The 13,637-nt window shown below is 46.5% G+C and overlaps 1 protein-coding gene across 1 annotated transcript in view; it reads left to right on the forward strand.

Annotated features, from left to right (window-relative positions):
- The window catches only part of LOC112264300 (protein spire homolog 1), a 122,134-nt gene extending 113,827 nt beyond the window's left edge, over nt 1-8,307 (forward strand). The window contains 2 exon segments of the mRNA XM_042295048.1: nt 19-170; nt 5,774-8,307. Coding sequence (XP_042150982.1) covers nt 19-170; nt 5,774-6,035 — 414 coding nt within the window. The 3' untranslated portion in view covers nt 6,036-8,307.
- The last annotated feature ends 5,330 nt before the right edge of the window (nt 8,308-13,637 follow it).

Below are 13,637 nucleotides of genomic sequence, written 5' to 3' on the forward strand. Positions count from 1 at the left end.
TCTGTCCTGTTGTTCCAGATGAGACTTCCCTCTAAGCCGTATGCCAACCTGCCCGTCTCCTCTCTGGGTCCTACTGCCACTCTACCCAGGGAGGAGGCTGGAGGGACATCAGCCTTGGACACCCCAGAGAAGCCCTCGTCCAGCCACAGTCTGCGCCGGACTGTCTCCAGGTACACAATAACATCATTACCGGTCTTGGGTTTAGGGATGTGACAAATAACATTTAAACTGCTTTTCTTTTTATAGTTTAAACAATAATAAAAAAATACATAAAATGACATGTGAATTCACAATTCAGATATGGTCTGCCGTTTGACCGCTAGGGGGCAGTGCAGTTCAATCTACCCCAGTCCTGGCTACCTACCAGACCGAGCAGTTCAATCTACTGCAGTCCTGGCTACGCTACCTACCAGACCGAGCAGTTCAATCTACTGCAGTTCTGGCTACCTACCAGACAGAGCAGTTCAATCTACTGCAGTCCTGGATACGCTACCTACCAGACCGAGCAGTTCAATCTACTGCAGTCCTGGCTACCTACCAGACCGAGCAGTTCAATCTACTGCAGTTCTGGCTACCTACCAGACTGAGCAGTTCAATCTACTGCAGTCCTGGCTACGCTACCTACCAGACCGAGCAGTTCAATCTACTGCAGTCCTGGCTACGCTACCTACCAGACCGAGCAGTTCAATCTACTGCAGTCCTGGCTACGCTACCTACCAGACCGAGCAGTTCAATCTACCTCAGTCCTGGCTACCTACCAGACCGAGCAGTTCAATCTACTGCAGTCCTGGCTACCTACCAGACCGAGCAGTTCAATTTACTGCAGTCCTGGCTACCTACCAGACCGAGCAGTTCAATCTACTGCAGTCCTGGCTACGCTACCTACCAGACCGAGCAGTTCAATCTACTGCAGTCCTGGCTACGCTACCTACCAGACCGAGCAGTTCAATCTACTGCAGTGATACCTACCAGACAGCGTTCACCTTTCTGCTGTCCCCCACCCACTCAGCAACGATGGTATTAATGCCGTTTTAGGTTCTCTGCTGTGTTCCTCTCCTCCATGTTCTCAGGACATGGGACTTCATGTCTCACTACTCATCAATGTGATGACTCGTTGCAGTGATCTATGACAGCATGTTCGTAGACGTTCAACAATCTATTGTTAACGCCACGGACAGTGTTTTGAACAGTAGTGCAGGTCCTGGATGGCAGGAAGCTTGATCCCAGTGAACTACTGGGCCGTACACACTACCCTCTGTAGCGCCTTATGGTTGGATGCCGAGCAGTTGCCATACCAGGCGGTGATGCCTCTGGCCAGGATGCTCTCGATGGTGCAGCTGTAGAACTTTTTGTGGATCTATGCCAGATCTTTTCAGTCTCCTGAGGGGGAAAAGGAGTTGTCGTACCCTCTTCACGACTGTCTTGGTGTGTTTGGACCATGATAGTTTTGTTGGTGATGTGGACACCAAGGAACTCAAAACTCTCTACCACCTCCACTACAGAACCGTCGATGTTAATGGGGGCCTGTTCATTCCTCCTTTTTCCTGTAGTCCACGATCAGCTCCTTTGTCTTGCTCACATTGAGGGATAGGTTGTTGTCCTGGCACCACACTGCCAGTTCTCTGACCTCCTAACCTATAGGCTGTCTCATCGTTGTCGAGGATCAGGCCTACCACTGTTGTGTCGTCAGCAAACTTAATGATGGTGTTGGAGTTTTGCTTTGCCATTCAGTCGTGGGTGAACAGGGAGTACAGGAGGGGACTACGCATGCACCCCTGTGGGGCCCCTGTGTTGAGGATCAGCGTGGCAGATGTGTTGTTACCTACCCTTACCAGCTGGGGGTGGTCTGTCAGGAAATCCAGGATCCAGTTGCAAAGGGAGGTGTTTCATCCCAGGGTCCTTAGCTAAGTGATGAGCTTTGAGGGTACTATGGTGTTGAATGCTGAGCTATAGTTAATGAACAGCATTCTCACATAGGTGTTCCTTTTGTCCAGGTGGGAAAGGGCAGTGTGGAGTGCAATTGAGATTGCATCAACTGTGACTCTGTTGGGGCAGTATGCGGGTGGAGTGTGTCTAGGGTTTCCGGGATAATGGTGTTGATGTGATTCATGACCAGCCTTTCAAAGCACTTCATGGCTACCGACCTGAGTGCTATGGGGCGGTAGTCATTCAGGCAGGTTACCTTCGCTTTCTTTGGAACAGAGACTATGGTGGTCTGCTTGAAATGTGTAGGTATTAGACTGGGTCAGGGAGAGGTTGAAAATGTCAGTGAAGGCACTTGCAAGTTGGTCTGCGCATGCTCTGAGTACACGTCCTGGTAATCCGTCTGGCCCTGCAGCCTTGTGAATGTTGACCTGTTTAAAGGTCTTGCTCACATGGGCTACGTTTGGGACAGCTGGTGCTCTCATGCATGTATTAGTGTTGCTTGCCTCAAAGCGAAATTAAAAGGCATGTAGCTCGTCTGGTAGGCTCGCATCACTGGGCAACTCGCGGCTGGAATATCTCCTCCTAACGGTACAGCACTGTTACGTTAGGTATTTGTTTGATTAAAATGTTTCCTTTTTGACAATGATGGGGACCTGTTAGTGATAGTTTTGTGATAACTGCCCTGGGATTTAAATTTTGTGGGGGAAAAACTGGTTTTCTAAACATTAATGATCCCAATTTTGTTTAAAGGTTCACACCCCTATTTACGTAACATTAGGTCAGTGACAGATGACGGTCCTCTGTGAGGAGTGCGATGCCACTAGTTTGATCAAGCAGCCGTGAGGGCTGCATGGTACGGTCTTTCCAAGCTTTCCAATTTGGTAGAGCTCCATTTCCATTCCAATTATCTGGAAGCTTGCTTCAGGGCTCGGGTATTTTCTGTATACCAGTTTCTTGTAGTCATGGCAGATATTTAAAAAAAAAATGTATTGTCACTTGGTCCGATACGAATTCAGGAAACTCAGTGAGGAACGCTGTATAAGTCCCAGGAGGCTCGTAAACAATAGCTATAAAAAGTGATTGAGTAGAAATCTTTTCCACCCTCTTCTGAATGGTAACTATAAATGTGACATTGCTCACAGTGTAACAATATGATGAAGTGTGAATACTTCTACCACCCACACACAGGAAAATGGTTCCAAATCAATGACATTATTACGTGCTCCACCACCCATGTTATCTACCTGATTAAATGTCCATGTGGGCTCTGCTATGTCGGTAAAACTCTCATTCTCTCAAACAGAGAATTAATGAACATAAAAGTTCAATCATGAGAAATGACAGGGATTATCCAGTCCCAGTACATTTCAATGACCTGAAGCATGACATTTCTACGTTTAGATTTTGTGGCATAGAGAAAGTTAAGATATCAGACAGGGGTGGTGATATTAATAATACTCTGAGTAAAAGAGAATATTTGGGAACTTCACCCTCCAGACATTATTTCCTGAAGGGCTTAATTATGAACTGCTGTTCTGGCTAGTTGAACTTCTGTTCTGGCTAGTTACTGCTGTTCTTGCTAGTTGAACTTCTGTTCTGGCTAGTTACTGCTGTTCTGGCTAGTTACTGCTGTTCTTGCTAGTTGAACTTCTGTTCTGGCTAGTTACTGCTGTTCTTGCTAGTTGGACTGCTGTTCTGGCTAGTTACTGCTGTTCTGGCTAGTTGAACTTCTGTTCTGGCTAGTTGAACTTACTGCTGTTCTGGCTAGTTACTGCTGTTCTGGCTAGTTACTGCTGTTCTGGCTAGTTGAACTGCTGTTCTGGCTAGTTGAACTGCTGTTCTGGCTAGTTGAACTGCTGTTCTGGCTAGTTACTGCTGTTCTGGCTAGTTACTGCTGTTCTCTTGCTAGTTGAACTGCTGTTCTGGCTAGTTGAACTGCTGTTCTGGCTAGTTGAACTGCAGTGCTGGCTAGTTGAACTGCAGTTCTGGCTAGTTGAACTGCAGTTCTGGCTAGTTGAACTGCTGTTCTGGCTAGTTGAACTGCTGTTCTGGCTAGTTGAACTGCTGTTCTGGCTAGTTGAACTGCTAGTTGAACTTCTGTCCTGGCTAGTTACTGCTGTTCTGGCTAGTTACTGCTGTTCTGGCTAGTTGAACTGCTGTTCTGGCTAGTTGAACTGCTAGTTGAACTTCTGTCCTGGCTAGTTACTGCTGTTCTGGCTAGTTACTGCTGTTCTTGCTAGTTGGACTGCTGTTCTGGCTAGTTACTGCTGTTCTTGCTAGTTGGACTGCTGTTCTGGCTAGTTGTGTTGTAAATGTGAACATTAAATAATGCCACCATTTCAGATTCCTCTGTAGATTTTCTGGCACTGTACCCAATGATTTATGAACACTTGCTTGATGGGTTGGTGTCCTTATTGTGGTTTTACAGACGTGTTTAATTTGTTTTATGTACACACTTAGAATATTAGAATATTTATGGAATGTACATTGCTATATTTGGTTACACTTGTTTTCCCTCGACTCCAACCCCATTCTATGTGTGGAACGGATGTGGGTGGAGCTATGTCTACATAAGGGTGCTAATTTTTAAAAAACTCACAAAAACTCTGAGCAAGGCCTTGAGGCCAATACGTAAAGCTCTGAGGAAGGGCTTGAGGCCGATACATAAAGCTCTGAGGAAGGCCGTGAGGCCGATACGTAAAGCTCTGAGGAAGGCCTTGAGGCCGATACATAAAGCTCTGAGGAAGGCCGTGAGGCCGATACTTAAAGCTCTGAGGAAGGACTTGAGGCCGATACGTAAAGCTCGAGGAAGGCCTTGAGGCCGATACGTAAAGCTCTGAGGAAGGACTTGAGGCCGATCCGTAAAGCTCTGAGGAAGGCCTTGAGGCCGATACGTAAAGCTCTGAGGAAGGCCTTGAGGCCGATACGTAAAGCTCTGAGGAAGGCCTTGAGGCCGATACGTAAAGCTCTGAGGAAGGGCTTGAGGCCGATACGTAAAGTTTATTAAAGAGTAGTGTGCGGGTTTCTTCTTATTTCTCATGACTAGAATGTCAAAAGACACAAACGCAGTCACTTTTGGGGGGTAAATTGTAATTTGCTGTTGCAAATGTTAGCAACACCTCCCACACAACACGCAAGCTGGCTAACAGTACTCTCCATCCCCAGGTTATCTGAACACAGGCAGGCTGGCTAACAGTACTCTCCACCCCCAGGTTATCTGAACACAGGCAGGCTGGCTAACAGTACTCTCCACTTCCAGGTTATCTGAACACAGGCAGGCTGGCTAACAGTACTCTCCACCCCCAGGTTATCTGAACACAACAGGCAGGCTGGCTAACAGTACTCTCCACCCCCAGGTTATCTGAACACAGGCAGGCTGGCTAACACTACTCTCCACCCCCAGGTTATCTGAACACAACAGGCAGGCTGGCTAACAGTACTCTCCACCCCCAGGTTATCTGAACACAGGCAGGCTGGCTAACAGTACTCTCCACCCCCAGGTTATCTGAACACAACAGGCAGGCTGGCTAACAGTACTCTCCACCCCCAGGTTATCTGAACACAACAGGCAGGCTGGCTAACACTACTCTCCACCCCCAGGTTATCTGAACACAACAGGCAGGCTGGCTAACACTACTCTCCACCCCCAGGTTATCTGAACACAACAGGCAGGCTGGCTAACACTACTCTCCACCCCCAGGTTATCTGAACACAGGCAGGCTGGCTAACAGTACTCTCCACCCCCAGGTTATCTGAACACAACAGGCAGGCTGGCTAACACTACTCTCCACCCCCAGGTTATCTGAACACAACAGGCAGGCTGGCTAACACTACTCTCCACCCCCAGGTTATCTGAACACAACAGCAGTGAGGGGTCTCGTGACGAGCCGGAGCTGGTTCTTCCCAAAGAGCTGACCGACGACTGGTGTACCATGGAGGTCTGCATCAACTGTAAGAAGTTCATCTCTGAGATAATCTCCAGCAGCAAGCGCTCTCTAACCCTGGCCACCAAGCGAGCCTGTCTGAAGAGGAAGACCCAGTCCTTCTACTTGTCTTCACCTAACACAGACGATTACAGACCCTCTGAGAGGACCATCAACCAGGTTTAGACTACAGACGCTCTGAGAGGACCATCAACCAGATTTAGTTTTGCGGGTTAGACCTCTCGCTCTCTCGTCCGCTCCTTGGGGGACCCTGTTCCCTAGATAGTGCACTACATTTGACCATGGACCCTGGTAGTGCACTACATCAGAGTTCATGTCACTGTGTGGAGTATTTAGCATGACTCACAGTACTCTGAACCCTGGCTGTCACAGTACTCTGAACCCTGGCTGTCACAGTACTCTGGACCCTGGCTGTCACAGTACTCTGGACCCTGGCTGTCACAGTACTCTGTGGACCCTGGCTGTCACAGTACTCTGTGGACCCTGGCTGTCACAGTACTCTGTGGACCCTGGCTGTCACAGTACTCTGTGGACCCTGGCTGTCACAGTACTCTGTGGACCCTGGCTGTCACAGTACTCTGTGGACCCTGGCTGTCACAGTACTCTGGACCCTGGCTGTCACAGTACTCTGTGGACCCTGGCTGTCACAGTACTCTGTGGACCCTGGCTGTCACAGTACTCTGGACCCTGGCTGTCACAGTACTCTGGACCCTGGCTGTCACAGTACTCTGTGGACCCTGGCTGTCACAGTACTCTGTGGACCCTGGCTGTCACAGTACTCTGTGGACCCTGGTCTAAAGTAGAACAGGGAATAGGGTGCCCTTTGACACGCTATCATAATGTCTCAGCTCTGTGCTGCTCATCACTGTGTAATAATGATAGAGATGGCCATTGTAGAAGACGTGTTAGTATATACTACCTACCTGTAATGGTTCTAGACAGATGGTCAGTGTGTTAGTATATACTACCTACCTGTAATGGTTCTAGACAGATGGTCAGTGTGTTAGTATATACTACCTACCTGTAATGGTTCTAGACAGATGGTCAGTGTGTTAGTATATACTACCTACCTGTAATGGTTCTAGACAGATGGTCAGTGTGTTAGTATATACTACCTACCTGTAATGGTTCTAGACAGATGGTCAGTGTGTTAGTATATACTACCTACCTGTAATGGTTCTAGACAGATGGTCAGTGTGTTAGTATATACTACCTACCTGTAATGGTTCTAGACAGATGGTCAGTGTGTTAGTATATACTGCCTACCTGTAATGGTTCTAGACAGATGGTCAGTGTGTTAGTATATACTACCTACCTGTAATGGTTCTAGACAGATGGTCAGTCCATGAGTTGTGGAATAGACCGTTTGGATTTGTTGTTCTACTGATTACACACTGTCTCCAGATTGACAACAGAACTAAACAAGGTTGAATTCATTCCACCTGCTTGTTTAATGATCTGAATTCCTCTCTCTCTTTACTACCCTGTAATGTTATGTAGGTCCCTTTTAAGAAGTGGTGATGAAGAGGCACCCTAAATGGTGTAACCCCTAACTCGGCATGGGTTCTCGTCCCCTAACCCCTAGTCTCAGGAACCATTGGGTTAGTGTATTGATACAGCTGTGGATGGACGACTAGCTAGCCACTGACAGAACAACTCCCTCACAGTATAATAGTACTTCACTGAACTGTCTACCACAGTATAGATGAGCTACTAGAGTACTGAACCATTACTTATTCTCATGTTATGTGAATAATATTTAGAGGCGTTGAAGGAACAATCAGGCAGATGCTGAGATCACCGAGGTGGAGCCAAGATGATATATATTTAACAGTAGTGTGGTCGGTCGGTGAGACCTCTAGGCCCCGTCCAGAGTTAAGATGTTAATTAACAAACGACTAGTTTCTGTTACTCTCAGGAAGAACAGGCCCTTTGGCTCCGTCCCAGGCACCCTATTCCCTACATAGTGCACTACCATTTGGGACAAAGCCCTTGTCTAACAGGCAATGCTCTATAGAGCCATCAGTCAGGTCTTAACAAGCTCATTTCCAGTTTCCATAGAAATAAAATGCCTAAGGTAGTGTCTGCCACTCCCCAGCCCCAGCCAATACAATTAAACCAAATGACATGCCTAAGGTAGTCTCTGCCACTCCCCAGCCCCAGCCAATAAAATTAAACCAAATGACATGCCTATGTTAGTCTCTGTCACTCCCCAGCCCCAGCCAATACAATTAAACCAAATGACATGCCTATGTTAGTCTCTGCCACTCCCCAGCCAATAAAATTAAACCAAATGACATGCCTAAGGTAGTCTCTGCCACTCCCCAGCCAATACAATTAAACCAAATGACATGCCTAAGGTAGTCTCTGCCACTCCCCAGCCAATAAAATTAAACCAAATGACATGCCTAAGGTAGTCTCTGCCACTCCCCAGCCCCAGCCAATAAAATTAAACCAAATGACATGCCTATGTTAGTCTCTGCCACTCCCCAGCCCCAGCCAATACAATTAAACCAAATGACATGCCTATGTTAGTCTCTGCCACTCCCCAGCCAATAAAATTAAACCAAATGACATGCCTATGTTAGTCTCTGCCACTCTCCAGCCCCAGCCAATAAAATTAAACCAAATTACATGCCAATGGTAATCTCTGCCACTCCCCAGCCCCAGCCAATAAAATTAAACCAAATTACATGCCAATGGTAGTCTCTGCCACTCCCCAGCCCCAGCCAATATATATATATTTTTTCTCCCAATAAATTTGTCCCAGCTGCAGATCTAATTGGCCGGGAAACAGGAAGTGTTCAGAGGTTAAATGATTGGGTGGGTTTACTATGATGTATTTTTTTTCTGAGCCTGGTGCCAAACTAAATTCCCCTCCTGTCTGAATGCCAGGTCATTCTATGGACCTGTAGTACTTGATGAGGAAGGTGATATGGGAGATTCTAGAAACAGAATCTGTTGTTTTTACAAGTTTTAGCTGACCAATAGGATCTCAGAATGGTGGGATATGATTGTGTACATCAGTGGAGTCTGCTGAGGGGAGGACGGCTCATAATAATGGATGGAACGGAGCCAACCACATGGAAACCAGCCATTACCACGAGCCCGTCCTCATGTGGTCTACATGCTGTATCCAAAATGTATTATACCTGATGTTTTTCCATTAATATTATCTTAAAGATATATTTTTATTTTATTTGTAATATTGGATTGTCATCTCCTGTTGGGATCAGACCAGATCAGATAGATGGGCCTCCGAGGCCAGATCAGATAGATGGGCCTCCTAGACCAGATCAGATAGATGGGCCTCCTAAACCAGATCAGATAGATGGGCCTCCTAGACCAGATCAGATAGATGGGCCTCCTAGACCAGATCAGATAGATGGGCCTCCTAGACCAGATCAGATAGATGGGCCTCCTAGACCAGATCAGATAGATGGGCCTCCTAGACCAGATCAGATAGATGGGCCTCCTAGACCAGATCAGATAGATGGGCCTCCGAGGCCAGATCAGATAGATGGGCCTCCTAGACCAGATCAAATAGATGGGCCTCCTAGACCAGATCAAATAGATGGGTCTCCTAGACCAGATCAGATAGATGGGCCTCCTAGACCAGATCAGATAGATGGGCCTCCTAGACCAGATCAGATAGATGGGCCTCCTAGAGCAGATCAGATAGATGGGCCTCCTAGAGCAGATCAAATAGATGGGCCTCCTAGACCAGATCAGATAGATGGGCATCCGAGACCAGATCAGATAGATGGGCATCCGAGACCAGATCAGATAGATGGGCATCCGAGACCAGATCAGATAGATGGGCCTCCGAGACCAGTCAGGTCTGGATCAGACCAGATAGATGGACCTCCAAGACCAGTCAGGTCTGAATCAGACCAGATAGATGGGCCTCCAAGACCATTCAGGTCTGAATCAGACCAGATAGATGGGCCTCCAAGATCAGACCAGATAGATGGACCTCCAAGATGAGTCAGACCTGGATCAGACCAGGTAGATGGACCTCCGAGATCAGACCAGATAGATGGACCTCCGAGATCAGACCAGATAGATGGACCTCCGAGATCAGACCAGATAGATGGACCTCCGAGATCAGACCAGATAGATGGACCTCCGAGATCAGACCAGATAGATGGACCTCCGAGATCAGACCCGATAGATCAGACCAGATAGATGGACCTCCGAGATCAGACCAGATAGATCAGACCAGATAGATGGACCTCCGAGATCAGACCAGATAGATGGACCTCCGAGATCAGACCAGATAGATGGACCTCCGAGATCAGACCAGATAGATGGACCTCCGAGATCAGACCAGATAGATCAGACCAGATAGATGGACCTCCGAGATCAGACCAGATAGATCAGACCAGATAGATGGACCTCCGAGATCAGACCAGTTAGATGGACCTCTGAGATCAGACCAGGTAGATGGACCTCTGAGATCAGACCAGGTAGATGGACCTCTGAGATCAGACCAGATAGATGGACCTCTGAGATCAGACCAGGTAGATGGACCTCTGAGATCAGACCAGAAAGATGGACCTCTGAGATCAGACCAGATAGATGGACCTCAGACCAGATAGATCAGACCAGATAGATGGACCTCCGAGATCAGACCAGATAGATCAGACCAGATAGATGGACCTCCGAGATCAGACCAGTTAGATGGACCTCTGAGATCAGACCAGGTAGATGGACCTCTGAGATCAGACCAGATAGATGGACCTCTGAGATCAGACCAGGTAGATGGACCTCTGAGATCAGACCAGATAGATGGACCTCTGAGATCAGACCAGATAGATGGACCTCTGAGATCAGACCAGATAGATTGACCTCTGAGATCAGACCGGATAGTCATTCTAGACCAATCAGGTCTGAATAGCACTTTTACTGGACCAATGTATTGTTGTTTTGAAGTTCATTCTCTTTATTAATTTTATTTCTTAATCTTTTGTTTGTTTCATCTTTTGAAGTCAGTGTGGTGAGATGGTATCCTAGGGTTAATGGTGATGGTATCCTAGGGTTAATGGTATCCTAGGGTTAATGGTGATGGTATCCTGGGGTTAATAGTGATGGTATCCTAGGGTTAATGGTATCCTAGGGTTAATGGTGATGGTATCCTAGGGTTAATGGTATCCTAGGGTTAATGGTGATGGTATCCTAGGGTTAATGTTATCCTAGGGTTAATGGTGATGGTATCCAAGGGTTAATGGTGAAGGCATCCTAGGGTTAATGTGAGGGTATCCTAGGGTTAATGGTATCCTAGGGTTAATGGTATCCTAGGGTTAATGGTGATGGTATCCAAGGGTTAATGATATCCCAGGGTTAATGGTATCCTAGGGTTAATGGTATCCTAGGGTTAATGGTATCCTAGGGTTAATGGTATCCTAGGGTTAATGGTATCCTGGGGTTAATGGTATCCTGGGGTTAATGGTGACTGTATCCTAGGGTTAATGGTGATGGTATCCTGGGGTTAATGGTGATGGTATCCTAGGGTTAATGGAATCCTAGGGTTAATGGTGTCCTAGGGTTAATGGTGATGGTATCATAGGGTTAATGATATCATAGGGTTAATGGTGATGGTATCCTAGGGTTAATGGTATCCTGGGGTTAATGGTGATGGTATCCTGGGGTTAATGGTGATGGTATCCTAGGGTTAATGGTGATGGTATCCTGGGGTTAATGGTGATGGTATCCTAGGGTTAATGGTATCCTAGGGTTAATGGTGATGGTATCCTGGGGTTAATGGTGATGGTATCCTAGGGTTAATGGTATCCTAGGGTTAATGGTGATGGTATCCTAGGGTTAATGGTGATGGTATCCTAGGGTTAATGGTATCCTAGGGTTAATGGTGATGGTATCCTAGGGTTAATGGTGATGGTATCCTAGGGTTAATGGTATCCTAGGGTTAATGGTGATGGTATCCTAGGGTTAATGGTGATGGTATCCTAGGGTTAATGGTATCCTAGGGTTAATGGTGATGGTATCCTAGGGTTAATGGTGATGGTATCCTGGGGTTAATGGTGATGGTATCCTAGGGTTAATGGTGATGGTATCCTGGGGTTAATGGTGATGGTATCCTGGGGTTAATGGTGATGGTATCCTAGGGTTAATGGTGATGGTATCCTAGGGTTAATGGTGATGGTATCCTAGGGTTAATGGTGATGGTATCCTAGGGTTAATGGTATCCTAGGGTTAATGGTGAGGGTATCCTAGGGTTAATGGTATCCTAGGGTTAATGGTGATGGTATCCTAGGGTTAATGGTGATGGTATCCTAGGGTTAATTGAGTATGCTAGATCTTGGGGTTTGGTAGCAGTCATTAAAACACAGCTTTCTGAATGTACAGGGTATAATGTATTTTAACTCTTATTTCACATGCAATGTAAATCTACATATACAGAATTTTAATGCTCCCTGTAAATTATTTTGTCACTCTTACTATCCATGTCACGCGCACCATCCACCTACATACAATACATGGACACATTGTTATTCATACACTTATTACACACACTCTCCCAATTCATCATTTATTTATTTTCTGACCTCTTAAACTAACTGCGGTAGAAAGATCAGAATTATAACACATAACCGTTTGACATTACTAACGTCAATATCAACCTCCCATAAAATATTCCATTGGACCATATGGATTCCAGTGAGGAAGCAATGGTGTGCATGCTATAATTTTGTATTTTTTTTTATGCCAATAAAATGATCTCTGTTTGAATTCTGTGTTGTAGTATTCATGCTCTGCAGGGTTGAACCAAAATCTTTCCTGTTTTAATAAATTACAGTATTGTATCATGTGTCAGCTCAGCTCATGTGTAGTAGTATCAGCCATTGATATCACTACATGAAATCACTGAAGCTAAGCAGGGTTGGTCCTGGTCGGTCCCTGGATGGGAGACCAGATGCTGCTGGAAGTGGTGTTGGAGGGCCAGTAGGAGGCACTCTTTCCTCTGGTCTAAAAAAATATCCCAATGCCCCAGGGCAGTGATTCGGGACACTGCCCTACTGTGTAGGGTGTCCTGACTCTCTGAGGCCATTAAAGATCCCATGGCACTTATCGTATGAGTAGGGGTGTTAACCCCGGTGTCCTGGCTAAATTCTCAAACTGTCCCTCATACCATCATGGTCACCTAATCATCCCCAGTTTATACAGGCAGTGAATCCTGTTTGGGATGCGAGATCTGGAAAACTCGGGCAGCGAATCCTTTTTGGGATTAGAGATCTGGCAAACTCAGGCAGTGAATCCTGTTTGGGATTAGAGATCTGGCAAACTCAGGCAGTGAATCCTGTTTGGGATGAGAGATCTGGAAAACTCAGGCAGCGAATCCTGTTTGGGATTAGAGATCTGGCAAACTCAGGCAGCGAATCCTGTTTGGGATGAGAGATCTGGAAAACTCAGGCAGCGAATCCTGTTTGGGATTAGAGATCTGGAAAACTCAGGCAGCGAATCCTGTTTGGGATCAGAGATCTGGCAAACTCAGGCAGCGAATCCTGTTTGGGATGAGAGATCTGGAAAACTCAGGCAGCGAATCCTGTTTGGGATTAGAGATCTGGCAAACTCAGGCAGCGAATCCTGTTTGGGATTAGAGATCTGGCAAACTCAAGGAGGGAATCCTGTTTGGGATGAGAGATCTGGCAAACTCAAGGCAGCGAATCAAATCAAATGTATTTATATAGCCCTTCGTGCTGAATACAACAGGTGTAGTAGACCTTACAGTGAAATGCTGAATACAAT

This window comes from Oncorhynchus tshawytscha, linkage group LG13, assembly GCF_018296145.1.
Source record: "Oncorhynchus tshawytscha isolate Ot180627B linkage group LG13, Otsh_v2.0, whole genome shotgun sequence".
NCBI classification, from domain to species: domain Eukaryota; kingdom Metazoa; phylum Chordata; class Actinopteri; order Salmoniformes; family Salmonidae; genus Oncorhynchus; species Oncorhynchus tshawytscha.